Source organism: Rhea pennata, chromosome 4 (genome assembly GCF_028389875.1).
Source record: "Rhea pennata isolate bPtePen1 chromosome 4, bPtePen1.pri, whole genome shotgun sequence".
Lineage (NCBI taxonomy): Eukaryota > Metazoa > Chordata > Aves > Rheiformes > Rheidae > Rhea > Rhea pennata.
In genome coordinates this window covers 32,109,009-32,125,493 of record NC_084666.1, presented here as the reverse complement: position 1 = coordinate 32,125,493, position 16,485 = coordinate 32,109,009, and the positions used below count along the sequence as shown (strand labels likewise).

Here is a 16,485-nt window from a genome sequence, read left to right as displayed (position 1 = left end):
AATGTTCCAGTACCTGTTGGTTTGTTCTGTCATGTTTTTTCAAAGGATGCAGGAAGAAAAACCAGTAATGCATTATTTTCTGTTTCCTTAAAACTATGTAAGTGTTCAAACAGCACTTGCAGACTGACTTACGTATACTGGCAAAACAATTCTCATGACTTTATAATTCTCCTATAAGCCATTTGAAAACACTGTGTATGCTATAGGGCTTATTAACCACAACATGTGCCAGGGAAAGATGGTAAATGTTAAAGCAAACTTTTTAATAATTACTTTTTAGTAATTAATTCTTTAAAATAATAATTATTATGTAAAACTATGTATATAGAAAGGTAGCAGTGATGTGAGAATACAAAAATGAAGTGTTGCAAGGACGTCAACTTGTATCATACATTTCCTAGTCAGATGCTTTCTGTTATGCCTTCAGGAAAATGGCCTCTGTGGTCCAGCTGTCCAGCTTTCTCATGAGCAGTACCATCCTCCTCTCACTATTTATTGTAAGCATGCTCTCTACCAGCGCTCTAAAGTAATGGTCATTCGGGTTCCTAATTACGCTGGTACAAAGCCCAACTTCAATTTAGCCAGCACAAAATTTAGCTGGCATAAAAAACCTCTGCCTTGACTGAGATCATTTAGTACTCTGGAGTGTCCTTTGGCTAGAGAGCTCTGAAGAATCCCAGACCCTTCCTCTTTCTTGCCCTTGTGCTTGTGGCTCTCATGGCACTCATGCTCTCCTCCATGCGCACAATTCACTATTCCCTGTGCAATGCTATCACTCTTCAGGTAGGTCACGAGAAACCCTTTCTTTTATGCCTTCCTCCCTTCTCTTCCCTCTGTTAGATCTGTGGTACTACCTGCAGAAAGTTTAGTTAGCAGCAGCTGCAGTAAAACTCAGGAGTGGGCATGTTCAAAGGAGTACTGCATTATGGCAAAAGTAAATGCTGGGGCAATCTAAACCATGAGGTATTTATAGAGAGATGTGCCCAGTACTCAGAAACCCTCCTTCTACAATGACAATATCAGAGGTTACTTGGGCCATAGTTTATTGATGCTTGTATAAGTATTCACATGTAAAAGATTTAGTAAGGCACTAGCTTTTGTTCATGTCAGGAGCTGGGTTGAAAGTAGTTGGGGTTTGAGGGGGAGGCTGAGTGTCTGGTAAACCGAAACAAAATGTTCTTGTCATAAGTGATACCACTTGTTTTCTCCCCTCAGGCAGGAAGCATTCTACATGCAAGGTGCTGCTGGCAGATCTTTTTAAAAGTGTCACTTCTGGAATACCTTTGGGTATTCCTGATAGTAGAGAAGTATTTTCTATATCAGGTTGTGCAAGCTAGGGAGATTCTAGCTTGGTCCTCATCTGTAAGTGGAAAGTGCAAATACTGCCTCGTTTCCTAAGGAATGATTTTTGTATTTTAGTAAGCAGTTGCAATTAAAAAATAGTCCTATACAAGTCTAGGGGGCTGTGCTTTGTTGAATGTACTGCCTCCAGATAAAAAATCACATTACTGTTCTAATTGCTAGCAACATTAACAATTCTTTTGATACTTTATAGATAGATCATGCTGCATTTATACAGTGTTTATTGTGTATGGATAACTGTTAAGAACGTTTTGGTGCATTTAAGAAGTAAGAAACTATTCTGATCTTAGTGAGTCATCCCTATAGAACAAATGACAGTAGAAGGTTTGTATATGTTTAATGAAGTTGCACAGACATCTTGAATGTATTTGATTAAAACATGATAAATAGTTCCTCATAATTAGTTTGTAAAATAATAGCAGCAAAACAGGAAAAATTCTCAAGTGAGGGAGAATGTTTAATACAGAGCAGACAGAAATTATCTGTTATAAATAAATTCACATACATTTTCTCTTCAGACCAGTTTTGTACCAGTTTGAAAGGTCAGAAAAATTTCTAAAAAATAGGAATGAAAAAGCAAAATGAGCCACAATAAAAAATAACCAAAAGAACAATGAAAGCTTGTCAGACTTAGATTGGGAATTACTTTAGCAGTAATTTATTCCCTTAGTCCAAGGCTGGCCATATAATACTCACATTTACAATTAATTCATGAGTTACGATGAGTAGCTGGAAATACCATGTGGGTATCTATCTGATTACATTTCAGTTATAAAATTACATTAAACAATGTGAAAAGATAAGGCTTTGGATTATTAGATCATTTTAATATGTCATGGATTTTCTGAACACTGGAACTCTTTTAAAGTGATAAAAAACATGATTTGTTTAATTAACTCATGAGTAACTTTCTGGTGATTTTCAGGGGTATATCTTAGAAACAATAATTTTTTGAGGTCACTTAAAACTCTGAAACTGTGCAGAATACATAAATGATGAGCAAAGTTGAATTTTACAGCTTTACCAAGCAAGTATTATGCTTTATTTGCTTTTATAAGCTAAGAAGTACTATCTCTGACCATATAATGATAAATAAACACACAACAAAAATGTATAATAGATATTCTTCAGAGAATCTGCCTAGGAACTTAATGGTTTACGGACTGATTAACATCTTTTCTTCTCTGTAAGCAATGTGGTATGATGGAATAGTTTCTCAGTGACCAGATGTCCCATACATTCAGTGGCACAGCAAGAAGAGTAGAGGCAATAAAACTGGAGTATAAATTTTTCTGTTTAGACAAGTGTAATACATAGCCAAGCAGTTAGTAGCAGGAATATACACAAACACCCAGATACATACACATACATTCATGCATACATGTATTTAATCTGACCAAAGCTAATTTCCTTGAGAGGATCTCTAATTAGGCAAACCAGTGGTTCCCTGGCAAAGAAGGGATGCTCTCCACTTTCCCATTAGTGAATTACTTTAATCCAGAGTGTTCAGGTGTAGGAGCACAACTTACTACACAGGAAAAGAAATCCCTCTGCAACTTCTCTTGCATAAAACATCACTGTTAGGAAATGTATGTTGCATCCCAGCTGGATTCAAGTACCATCTGTGTACAGTTTGTGGCTCCCAGCTACATGAAAATAAGCAGCCTGGTAGCCACTCCAGTTTTAAACACTCCTGTGCCTTGACATTTATTTTAACTGGAGACTTGATCCAAATATGTTTGTTCTTTCTCTTTCTTCCTTCACCTTGGCTAGGTACTTAATTATTTGTAACCATCTGAATAGCCAAACCTAATTTTTGTTGTAACCTTTACCACCTTTGTTTTTCAAGATGTAGAAATTTGCCCTGTTCCTGTGCAGGAGAGGGTTAGTCAGCTCCCCTTCAAGTAATGAAATCCTTCCTGGAGACTTGATTGCTATCCCTGGATGAAACTGTGGTATGATACTGTTTGTTAGAGTCTACTTTCAAGGAAGTTGTAAAAGGCATATTTAGGGCTTGTTATCCACCCACTCTTCTGTCACTTTCAGCAGTAATATTTCATTGTATTTTTTTTTTTTTGAAACATACTCATCGTTTGAAGTTTTCATTTCCCTGCTGTTTTGCTTTTGCCACGTAGGGTGGGAAAAATTAAACCAGTTCTAACCACTAGTTGTTCCAGTGCAATATAATTTCATACAATGCCCCAAGACATTTCTTTGCTTGTACAAAAATCATGATCTATGGAGGGGGAAATCCCTAAACAGCTATTTGTAAGAAAGCTTATCTCATCATACTAGTGACATTACATGCTGTGTGATGTGACCCAGTGGTTTCTGCTCTTTGGAATAGAAGTTATATGGGTTAATAGTTTATTCCAAAGGTAGGCATCTAAACACAAACCTTTCAGTTTGACAACTCATTCTCTTTTTGTTACCTAACAGTAAGTAAATAGTGCTATGGACACTTTAGTATTTTAAATTAGGTTTCCTCAGGCAATTTAAATCTGCCTGGGTGCCCGGAAATGCTTTGGTTCAGCTGACCAACTCAGTGCCTTGGTCATATATCTAGGTCTGACCCTTGTCCAAGGATGCGATACCTGTGTGTGTTCATGGTTGCTATTACTAGAGATCCTCAGAATGTGCCACTTCACAAAATGCAGCAACAGTCCTAATTTCTTTGTTTTTTCACTTCCCAAAGAAGTGTTTTAACTGCCAGTCTTTAGGCCAGTTTTGGCATTTGGTCCTTTTTTTTTTAATTAAATGATATAAAGGCAGCTGCAAATTTCATTGAGCCAGAGAAGAAAAATTTGATAGCCTTTCAGGGTATTTGCCCAAGTTCTACACACCAGTCCCTGCTCCTTCTACTGGGTGGCATGATGGGCTTTCCAAGTGCAAGGACATACTTTCTTTACAAACTACGTTAACTCTGGCAAGAACTGTAATTTGATAGCAGAGAGTACCACAGCAGCTTAAGTGTCTCTGAGTTTTGACTGCCATGGTCCTGCTTTTCACCTCTGCTTCCGGTAACGTATTTCAACTCCCTGTCGTGTGACATCACCAGCACTTTCGTAACCAGGAGCAGTTGAAAACAGTGTAACTGCATGTGTATATACACATACCCATATATGCGTGGGGTATATTTTGCTGTGTTAATTCTGAATTGAGCCATCTCACCACGCAGTGACGCGAGCGCTACCGGCAGTGAAAGAAAGTGTAATAGAAGGCAGAGGAGGGAGGTGGGTAGGAGAGCAGAGCGGGCTCGTGGCAGCCCTGATGTAGTCCAGTTCCAGCTACCTGGAACACCACCTTATGGCATCTCTATAGTCAGTACTGCCCGGTTAACTAGTTTAGCAGTTTATAGTATTTACGGATTTCATGTAATTCTCTGCATGTATTCATTGGAGAGCCTGTGTTTCTAACTTGAGACTCAGTATTACTGAACAGAATTGCATACCTGAAAGTTTATCTTTAAAGCACTGTACTCTTGGATTTGGGTTCAGTGATGGTTGCGGCTTCTGAATCAGGGTTAAAATGAGTTAGATGAACTCCATTATAACCTAAGGCAAATCACTTGAAACCACTTAACAGTGAAAGTGGTTATTAAAAAGGCATGGCTTACAGGTGTGGCTATTTACAAACACTGGATTACAAACACTGTCAGAAGAGAGTTGTAAATGAAAAGTTGCTTTCAGTGAATTGTTATGAAATAAAAGCTGGAAAAGTTCCTGTGTTCCTCTATGGAAATAATTTATAAGCAAGGTATTGGTGGAAATTAACATTACTCATTCAAGTTTAAAGCACGCTTTCTTGTATTTAATTACATTTTTGTGTGTAAAAAAAATCCATACCGCATATCCAAGGGCACCATCTGCTGACAGGTTCAGGATGCCAAACTACACCAGGGATATTCACATATAGGGAAAAATACTGTATATTCTGCCCCCACATATATTAAACAAAGTATTCTTATTCCTTTTGACTTGATTTTAAGGGGACTTCAGACTCGATATTTCTCTAAATTATTTTGTTTCAGATTAATTATTTGAATAGTGGAGGTTTTGATCTGATTCTCTTCCTTCTGCCAAACATCCGTCTGGAGTTCTTTTGCCATTAACTGTTTTTAAAGTGTCCTGAGGGGAACAACAGAGCAATCCAGAGCATTATTTAGAGAATATTACACAATGGCAAACCAAAACAAAGTGAAAAATTCCTTTACCCTTTTCTCTCATTTGAATGTATTCTCTTTTCTGTCTAAATTTAGGAGAGATGATCAAACAACTACAGAAAATCAAGGAAATCAACAATTTGATCCAAGTCACCATTAAGTAGTATTTTTTTTTTTTTTCTTCAGGCTGGTAACTTTCTTCTGTGTTACAAAACACAAGAATTTGCAGTGGAAGTAATTTATATTAACTTACTCTAAAAGTATGCAAGGATAGAACCTGCCAGTGTAATTTTAAACATTATAAGATTAGCAAGAAGCAGCTTACAATAAACAATATTCTGCTGAGAACTAGAAAGTCATCAGAGCTCAGGCAAAAGTAAGTTATTATCACAAAGCTACCCAAAGCTGTAGGTTTAACATTTTAACACAATTTACGGCTGGTCTGGGCATCAAGAGATAGTTCCTAAGAATTCACTATATATATATTATATATATATATATATATATATATATATATATATATAAAAGAGTTGGTTCCAAAAAAGAAAAACTTTGTAGAAAACTCTGCAACAAGAGTTGGTTCTACAAAAACAAAGCCTTCATTTGCACTTTCACATAACTTAGTGGCAGCATACACAGTTCTTGCTGCCAAAAATGTGGGAGATTTTGAATAAGCTTTTATCCAATACCCTGACTGCTGCCTCCCCGAGGGGTGCCTCTACAACAGATGGCACATCTCATTAGCCTGCTTTGTTTTCACCTGTCTGTCCTTGTACTTTCAGCTCTTTTGTACAGAATTTGGTGGCAGGACAGTGTAGTTATCTAAAGAAAAGAGCAAAAAAGTATTTTTTTTTGTCATGGCGATATACCCATTCAAAGCACTTTTATATCCATATTTTGCAAAAAAATATTTTATGACAAATTTGAATAATTAACACTGCAAAGAAAATTAGTTTTAAATATTTATTTTGAAATAAACAGGAATATGATATCCATAATTTCATACCCTATATTACATAAATTATTATAAACAAGAGAAAAATACTTGTAAAAGCTAATCTGACACTTTCACATTCTATTTTATATTAAGTGACTACAGGAAATATATAGAAAAATGTTACAATTGTCTCAAGCCAGTCATAAAGCAAAGTGCACTGTTGCCCAGGGTAGTGGAGCAGCAAAATTGTGATGGTGCTTCTTCTTCCTCCAAGGGGAGGCATCACTGTGAGCAGGCAGTAGTGACTGAAGAGGAAGTACGGGAGCCCCTTTGGTAACCTCTATCCTTCCTTCCCATTCTTCGTCTTTTGTTACTAAAGTACCACAAGTCAGTTTTGAGTACACTGGTAAGAAGCAGAGACACCATTCTGGGAACCATAATACACTGAATACCAATTGATTCCCTAACTGATCACACAGGGATCACAGCTTATCCATATACTATTGTGTCAATTCAAGAACCTTTATCCCAGATTTCTGATTTTCCTTGTTGTCAGTAATTTGAGGAGGCCAAGCTAGAAACTTGGTAAGTATTTATCATGAAATATTAATTAAAGCCTTCAAAATGAAATCCTTCAAAAGTTTTCTGAATTGGCTTCTTTGTAGATTAAAACCACAACTAAAAAGATACTCTAAATGGCATGATTTTTTTCTAAAATTCACAGGGTGGAATTTCTTAAAGAACAGCTTTCTTTATCCATTTTATTTTTAAAGAGAGAAATCTTATAAATTAAGCATTTCTGAACCTAAGTGTACTTGAACAGATGCTACACATCTTTTTCTATTAATATATAATGAAAATGGTATTTGAGCAACATATGCACTAACTATATTTTTCATAAGTTTTCAATAAAAATTTTAAAAACCATTAATTTGAATCTAATAGTTTGGTTATATTTGAGTTGTATGACTATACCAAATACTTACCTTTCTAATAACACTAATTTATTGATATTAATTTTACTGTGTAGTCAGCTAGAAGTCTTTCAATGCATAGATTGTTCCTGAACAGATACAGGATAATTTAATGTCCAGTGAACCTTTTCAAGAATGGTACAAAAACTATGTATTCACATTTGTTTGGGTTTCATTCACATTACATGATCCATCCTGAAAAGGAGTGAAAAAAGGCTGCTGCTGAATCGAGAAGAAAAATTTTAGAAAATACGAGAAACAAACGCAACGGAGTGCCTTTAGGGTAGTTTCAATAATACTGAAACCCCCATGGCATGAAAGATCATGGTGGCCACTGATTATTTGTAGTGTCCAAAACCTTAGTAAGGTTAACATTTGAGTCCTAATATTCAAATAATATTATTTAGCGAGTGTTGCTCTGTACTACTGCATGCACTCATATTTTGCTTTGCTTTTTTGACACAAACACAAGAATATTACTAATAGAAACTGCATTGCAGAGTAGCAAATCAGACAACTATAATTTTTTCACAGTGCCATGTCTTACCTCATATAAAAGTGCACTATTCACAAGAAACACAAAGTTATACTCTACTGGAAATATATCAGTGAATTTATATGTATGGAAATAAAGTTTATGATAAATACTCCATAGTTGTGCATTACCTAACATGAATTAGAATATTTTGACACCTCCTCCTCAACATATTGCTCATAAAATATCTTAAAATTAATACTTTTCAAAGATAACAAACATAATAGTAAGACTCACAGAATTTGAACATTATAGTCCATACAGTACCTTTTTTTTTTTTTAGGTAAATACCTAGCATTCACATTATTTTTTAAAAAGGTAAAATATTATAACAGCTTTGTTAGCTTCTAAGAGCTTCATTTATACATTCACCTTGTATATAACTGTTATGCTACATAATGTTTTCTCATTCCCAATTTAGCATTGCAAACTGTTAATAGTGCTCTTCTGAAAGCAGATTCATACTCTAAGCTGATACAAACAGTTTCTCTTCATTGTCAAAAGGTGTGCTTACCCAGGTGTAACACTTACTTTCTTTTAAATGACAAACACATTGTAAAATAATGTAAAACCCGTTCAAAATGTTCTTAACGAAAACTTCTGCCAATCAGATGATAGTTATTTCATTGCTTACATAAAATAATACTGATAAATAGTTGTGATCACTGTATTAAGTGGAAAAAAAAATCCTGTGTTATCTACTGCAGCTGGAAGATTCACGATTCACCCAGGGTTAGTTTGTTCTTCATTCAATGTATATAGGAATAAATAGCTAGAACCAGTGCCCACAGTCATTCTTTCTTTATCTCAGCATATCACGTCTCCGAAATTGCTTCCACAGATCTCTGAGATGTTCACTGGTTACAGTCATCACACAAGAATAATAATCATTCCAACCGTATTTTGGGGTCTCCTGTGAAAAGTGAACAAACACACCATTGGAAGATATTCGCTAAATTCCTTAACACAGCATTAAATTTTACTCAAATTCATTTAAACTGGATAGACGGTTTAATGTTTAATTATGAAAAATCAAATACTTCCATGTCTCAGAACTACTTCTGTAAGATCAGGATTATAAATGTATGAGCAGGTAAGTTTTCAAAATGCATCCTCACTTCACAAAGTACAGTGATCATTCTAGAAATTGCTATTTATATTAATAACTACAAGGAAGTATATCCTCTCTATTCAGATATGTACTGCTGTCTGTATCCTTTGTTTCTTACTCTTTTATGTTCACATTGTACTAAGAAGTTCACCTCTAGCATAATTAAAAGCTTAAGAAATTCTTGACATACATGAAGCTGAGGCATTATTGGCATTAGCTAAAGCTAGTTATAATACAGGCAGATGACAAGAAAGCTTCTTTATACTATGGTATCTCAATCCTAAATTGCATTTTAGTTCAGTGATGTTCACAAGTGTCCACTGAGTGGGGAGGAATATGGCCAGTGACTGGCCTGGAAGATTCACCACCTGCGGACTCACTAGATCATCTTATTTCTTCCACTCTTCCTAACTTCACAAGTGTATTTTGATGGTAAATACATTAAAGATGGTGAGGGACTAAATGTTACAGTAGTTGGGGAAAACAGTTAAGGGAGGAACAGGAACTGTAATTGCCATAGATAAATCAGAAGGGTTAAAAAGTAATTTTAAATTGTAATCCAACTTAGAAGTGAAGTCCAGTATCTGGAAGCAAGTGGTACAGTGTTCAGGAGAAAGACTGGAAACAATACTTATGTGAATACATTATTTAGTTGAGATTCATGGTCAATCTTACTAAAAATGCATTAATTGCAAAATGCGTTGCATCATTTAACAAAAGCATATTCAGCTGATTAATCAGTATTTTAAGATATGCATGTTTTTATTTTATGAAACAGATTTATATAATGTTCATGAATAACAGAGTATTAAAAGAAATGCTGAACTACATTAACCACTCATCAGCTTACTTCTAATGTATGTATTGTTGTTGTACATACTCTCAGTGTACCAAATTTAATAGAACATTTTGTCCTCATACTCTCTGATGTTTTGCATTTTTCTAGAAGATTTTCCTCCCACTGCAGATACATTTTTAAGATGCTAGTCAGTTTTAGAAGACCAAATCTCGCGATTTCTAGTTGCTTCTGTAGAAACAGTAAGGTAAGGTTATCATATGCTACTCACTTTATCTGCTTCAGAGAAGGGATATGCAGCAGTCTTCAACTGGCTGCTTTTTAAAAGCTCTCTTATGATGGATATATTCAATTGTTGTATATTAGGAAAGCAGAGAAATTAAAAGCCTTCAAATTATTAGCTATATGACAAATTTTAATCTCATCTGACTGAAAAGATATTTATGGGAGATAGCAATTTGCTGTTGAAACATGACTAGAAATGATTCATGCAAGTCTTTCACGTGTTTCTCAAAACAAAATTTCCTCCCCCATCAGTCCCAAAACATTGTTTTAAGCTATTAACTCTTACTTCCTAAAATCCTTAGTCAGAAATACAGATAACCGACAAAACTCAGAGAATGTAGAAAACAGTTAATGCAAAAATCTTAAGTTTTTCAAGAAATTAGTGGGATATACCTCTTAATAACTTGATTTACAACTCTGACGTATGATATTTAATTTCAATATTTTAGAAGTCAACAAAACTGGAATTACAGTCTTAATATATATTACAGTTACTGAGTAAGTACCAGTAAGTTAGTGAATAGAACTTTCAAATGGGCTTGAATACCTATTAAAGTTGGCCTCTAGCTTCCTTTTTCTGAAATTACCACTGAGGGGGCTTGGTTAGAAACTTCTTAGATAACCCATCCATAAAATATTCAAAGCAGAATTCTCCTGTCAGCTCTGTGTGGCAGTTCTCTACTACAGTATTATTTCTGTTCTCCTCACAGCACACGCAAAGAACTCCTACCGACACCAAGGCAAGTGCTCTGCCTTGCAATAAGAACTGCAGAGAAAGAGAAGCTCTCCAGGAATGCTGTCAGCTGTTTAGACTGCACAGTTAGTATGGCTGTTCCTCAAGGACAGATTTTCATTTTTTATTATGTGGCTATGACAATATGCTTTGAAGCAAATGTCATGAGTGCAATTTAGAGATATGTAATGGACAGCAGAAGCTGTTCATCTCATTTCAGAGTAGATTCAAAGGTGATAAGCATGCCAAATATCATAGTATCTTTCATAAGAGATCTAGGTTTACCACACAAGTTATATGAAAGCATAAATGATGAACTTTACATTTCTATTTGGAACAAATTAAAAATGTTACGATATTGCATCTAACTTTGGGATGTACTTGCAGCAGATATTTTTAATTTCACATACAGTTATGTGTTTCTTTGTAAATCAGACTGAAATTTAACTAATCAATGGAAATACATGCTCAATTTCAACCCTCTAATGACTCAGCCTTTATGCTCTTTTCTATTTAAAAAATAAACTACAAAATAATTAGTTTCAGAATTATGTAAATTCATTTTTATTCCCCACTACATGACAAAGACAGAATTAGTTCTATTTTCCTCCACAGTAACTAACTCCAAATCATTTCTGGTATGTTTGGGCTGAAGTTCAATTTCTATTAACTGACATTTACAACAAGCTTTAAGAAATACAACAGATACACATAGATATTGTAAATTATATAACATTTTATAAAAAGAACTCAGAATAGCTAACAATGGGATACGTCAGTGAACTCATTACAAGAAACACGGAGCAAATGCTCAAGTGAAGAGCAGTAGCTGACTAATATGCTGCTAGAGAAGAGGGTATTTTATACATCTGAGATTTACACTGCATTCTTCAGTGCACAGGGAACAGAAATCCAATATTGCTTCTGGTACCTAAGCTTGCTTCTGTAGAGCTGTCTTAATCATAGCATCTGAGAGCTCCCTGTGGGAAAAGGAGCAGGTTAAATTAACCATCTTCAAACTATATGCTATTGCAGTGAGGTTGCTGGTAACCCAGTTAGTGCACTGAGAACAAATCTGGTTTCTCCATACTGTCCCACAGTGTGTAGTGTAGACGTAGTTATTCATCTTTAAAGAATTTTCTTGAGAATGACTTTATATAAAATTAATAAAATCTCCCTTTATAAATCTCCACGGTATATTGGCTTTTTCAGGTTACTCCATCTCAATGGATGAATGAATTAACTTACAGCCTGAATTCAAACATCCATAAAGCTGTCTAGACACTTAAACTTAATGCTTTTACCACAGTCTCTCCATTTGTTACTAAGCTAATTTTAATAGGCTTGATGATTAGATATTGGATTCTTTTGTGTCATTGTATTTTGTTCCTGTTGGTCACAGGCTCTCTACTGAAATTATTAGGAAAGCATCATGACTGTACAACATTTTATCAGTTTCTTATGAGAGCTATTCCCTATCTTGAGGAGTTTACAGTTTATATAATACTTGACATGTAACAATGTCAGGTGTGGCAGAATCAGTGGGGCTAAAGAAGAGAAAGTACTCCTAAAATAATGTTTTTAAAAAGACCTTGTGAAAGAAGCAAGAAAGAGTCAAAAGCGTGAGTTTCAGAGAGATGAAGTTACATGAAATTAATTTTAAACAATGAATTTACTCTTATGTAACTGGCATGTTGGATTACTAAAATGTTGTTTTAACTATTTCATTAGTTACTTACATTTCACGTTAGCAAGGTGAAGAAACTAGATACTTTGTCTGTAAAGATTCTATTCCTTGTGTATTAATACAACGCTTCAGTATTTGCATTTATACTCATAAAGAGGAAGTATAAATGGGATTAATGCTTAGCTAATAGTTAACCAAAATAATATAGAAAAAGTCCTACTGATGCTAAGTCTACATGTAACACAAGAGACTGCACACACATCAAGCAGATCTCCTGTCCTCTCTTCTTGAGTAAAATATTGGATGCTTGAGCTGTATAACTCTGGACATTCCCCAAACAGTTCTTTATACTGGATTTCACAGAACCAGCCTGGTCATGATGTGACACTTTTTTGAAAAAAATGACATGAAGAGTCCCAAAGAGCATAGGTCGGGACAAAGAACATGCTTTGCCATGGGAGTGAGCCAGTAGTTGAGGTATATCCCCTCTCCCTTCCTTCTCTTGCACCGGGGTCTACAAAAGAAAACCATTAGCGGGACTGGTGAGCTTGATGGCAACCAGTCTGAGTAATGGTGTAATCTGAAGAAATGGGCCTCACCTCTCACTCATCCTGAATGACTTAGATTTTCCCACTGTGCTGGAAGCAGACATCACCTCAGGTAAACAAGACCCCTAAAAATTCTGCTATGGGTTCCTTGCTTCCCTGCCATGCTGTTTCAGAACATCTCAGTCAGAGCCTCAGAAAGCTCACTGGCCTGCAAGTGGTCGGAGAGGACTCTGCAAGAAATGGGGAGGGATTTAGAAAATCAGGTGCCAATTTTAGGATGTATGGAGGCATCCAAAGATGGTTATTACAGAGGGAATCAGAGTTTAATATTGTGCCACAGTGTTCCAGAACTAAAAACAGTGGGGAAACTGTAGCCAAACCCTAATGGCTTGGCAGCACATGAGATTAATACACTGAGTCTCCCCACACCAGATCAGAATTGCTGCAGGACTAGTTTGTCATAACAGACATCTTCTTTCTCCCCACTAAAGAGGTGAAGAATCTGGAACCTACATTAGCTGTTAACAATCTTTGGAGTAACTACCACAAAGTCTATAAAAATGAACAGGAAAAAAAAGTGCCAGCACTAAATTGCAAAGAAGTAAACTCTTACTTCACATATGAAGAGTTTTATGTTCTAAACATTTACTGACATGTTTCTGCTGAGGCCAAAGTGTGACAAAGAGTTTCACGATAGGCTACAGAATATTCACACTGCAGTTCTTACAATGCAGTTTAATCGTAAGAATGAATATTCATGTGATGACTATACAAGAATGGCCATGGTGGTCACATGTGGCCACAGGTACCTATTATTGAGAATTGCTGGTGTAGCATTAATAGTGCCAAAAACACATTATGTTTAAATCAAAGTTGCAATCTTGATTGATAAATACTTATTAGCCATAGGTAACTCAGGTATTATTGAAAAATGGTCACAGAACAGATGGACAGAAAACAGCAACAGAAACTATGAAATAATACTTCTCCCTGTTCCAAACATAGCACAAAATAGCAACTGGCTTACACAACACTGACAGCGTGACTGACTTATTGCCAACTCCAGAATAAAATTCTATTACTTCAGTCAAAAACACAACATGACATTTTGAGCTGCTACATTGGTTACAATCAGATAATCTCTTCCTGAATTTTGAAATGGGAAACAAAGCAATGATGGTTTAACATTCAGCCACTCCTGCAAGCATGCCAGCACACTCTGAGCAGCTAACACATACCGTAATTTATCTGCTATAGAGTTCCTTCCTCACGCAGGATTTGAAAGTAGTATACCTCTGTATAGGTTTGTAGCCCTGTGGAGCAGAAGACGGAGAGTGCGCAGATGCAAACAACATGTGAAGGCAGCCAAAGGTAAGCAAAAGACAACAGTATCATGAAAATACAAAAAAATGAGTTTAAGTGATGAATAGCTAGTAGTTACAGTATAGTATGTGCTAGCTAAAATGTTTATCATTTAGTCTTTAAGTTCCAAATATTTCAGTTTAAAATGGAATTTATAAAGGAAAGGGGATCTACTTAAGTATTTTTTAAGCTACAAAAATGGAAATAACTATTTTAACCCAAACAGCAAGCAAAAAAGCTTTTCATTTCTGCATGTTTTAATGAGCTTATAGCAATACTCTGACTGACCACTTGATGGCAGCTCAATATACCACTTCATTTCAAAATACTAAAAAAGAAAAAAGTTTTCAGTTCATAACACTGTAATTCCAGAAAGAGAGAAATATCATTTGATTAACTCTTTAAGATGTTTGTTTTTTTCAAAAACTAACCTGAAATATATGTTAAAATGAGTATTTATTAAACTCCTAAAGAGGTAGGACCTGACCATCCTCAACTTTATTAATTTATAGCTTAGCTTTTAAACAGGACAAAGCTGGCATGTACTGACCTTGCAGAATTCCAGTTTCATCAGACCTGAATAACTCTTTGCCTTAGTCAAACTATAAGACTATATAAAGCCCTTTTCTAAAACACACGGTCCTAGTAACAAGGTATGTAATAACACCAAGATCCTTGTTGGCAAACATTTTAGTACAACTTTTATAAAAATTGAATTAGTAACGTATAAGGTGTTAACTGTAAACTACAGGTCTGTTCCACACTACCTGTTTAGATGTTTTTAGATTGATAATCGAAAACCGCATTGACTGTGGTAGATATCAACTGTAAGATATTTTGCCTCATTTCATGAACAGGTTAAAATTTGGCAAGACAAAAACTTACACGTGGACCACAAAATACTGCATGAGCAGAAACTGTAATATTCTATTGGTATAATAGAACTGACAAAGTCTTAATATGGATTCAATACGTATTTATTAACAAAGAAGATGTTAGTAATACATTAGTTCTAATTTAGTACAAGATAATGTAATGTTTGTGTAGCAGCAAAAGGGTCCATTTTTACTTGCTCTGACCACACTAAATATGTCATAACTTTTAAAGTTCAGATTTACTGGAAACATTTTGTATGTCATCTGAGACCAAAGTCTACAATCTTTGGCAGTTTCCATCATTAATAACACTTTCTGCTAATTAGTTCTGGGCAGCAAATTCTCATATATTATATATTTTGACCTTTTTATTTTCAAACTTGATAGAGGGAGATACTAAACTACAAAGGAGGACTTTCACAGAATTTTTATTACATAGACCGCTACCCATTCCTGGAGAAATCAGATTTTCATGACACTTATGAAAACTTAGTGGACATGATAACTAATAAATAAATTGTATAAAGCAACTGTCTTAAACACTATTCTTTAGTGAAAACAATATATTCTTATGAATAATATAACAAATCTGCATGTAAGCATGTCTAAAAAAAGGAAAAAAAAAAAAAAGGTATTTTTGGTCACTGTATTATACGACCAAATCACGATCACCTCACATATCATGAGCGCTGTCATTAGTATTAGACATAACATTTGTGAATCAAGGTGCTATTCTTACAAATACCCTAGTCTATTCTTTTTAGTTCTTCTATAGTCTCTTAACATAGTGAGACTATGTTTCACATTAAGATAACATTAAGATATTTTAAGGTGGCTTAGGCAAAAGAGATACATGCATAACGCTAAACTGTGCTGCGTGATAGAGATTCTTAAGAATTACATGTGATTTCTGTCATTCATTTTGTGAAATAGAAACATGCAATACATATTTACAAGAATTGCTTAGTAAGCAGACTGTGTTCTGGTTAAATTAACATACATTGCACACTTACAGTTAGTAAACAATTAAAACATACAGCAGAACATCTTGAAATGGTTATGAAACAATCATCATTTTCACAGCATAATAAAGATTTGAGGACCAACGAGGAAATAAG

At 35.1% G+C, this 16,485-nt stretch overlaps 1 protein-coding gene across 1 annotated transcript in view; it reads right to left on the bottom strand.

Annotated features, from left to right (window-relative positions):
* Positions 1-6,473: 6,473 nt before the first annotated feature.
* Positions 6,474-16,485, bottom strand: part of MICU3 (mitochondrial calcium uptake family member 3) — a 51,486-nt gene continuing 41,474 nt past the window's right edge. Inside the window, exon 14 of the mRNA XM_062575628.1 lies at positions 6,474-8,883. Within this exon, the coding sequence (XP_062431612.1) occupies positions 8,773-8,883 (111 nt within the window). The 3' untranslated portion in view covers positions 6,474-8,772. The remainder of the gene's footprint in view (positions 8,884-16,485) is intronic.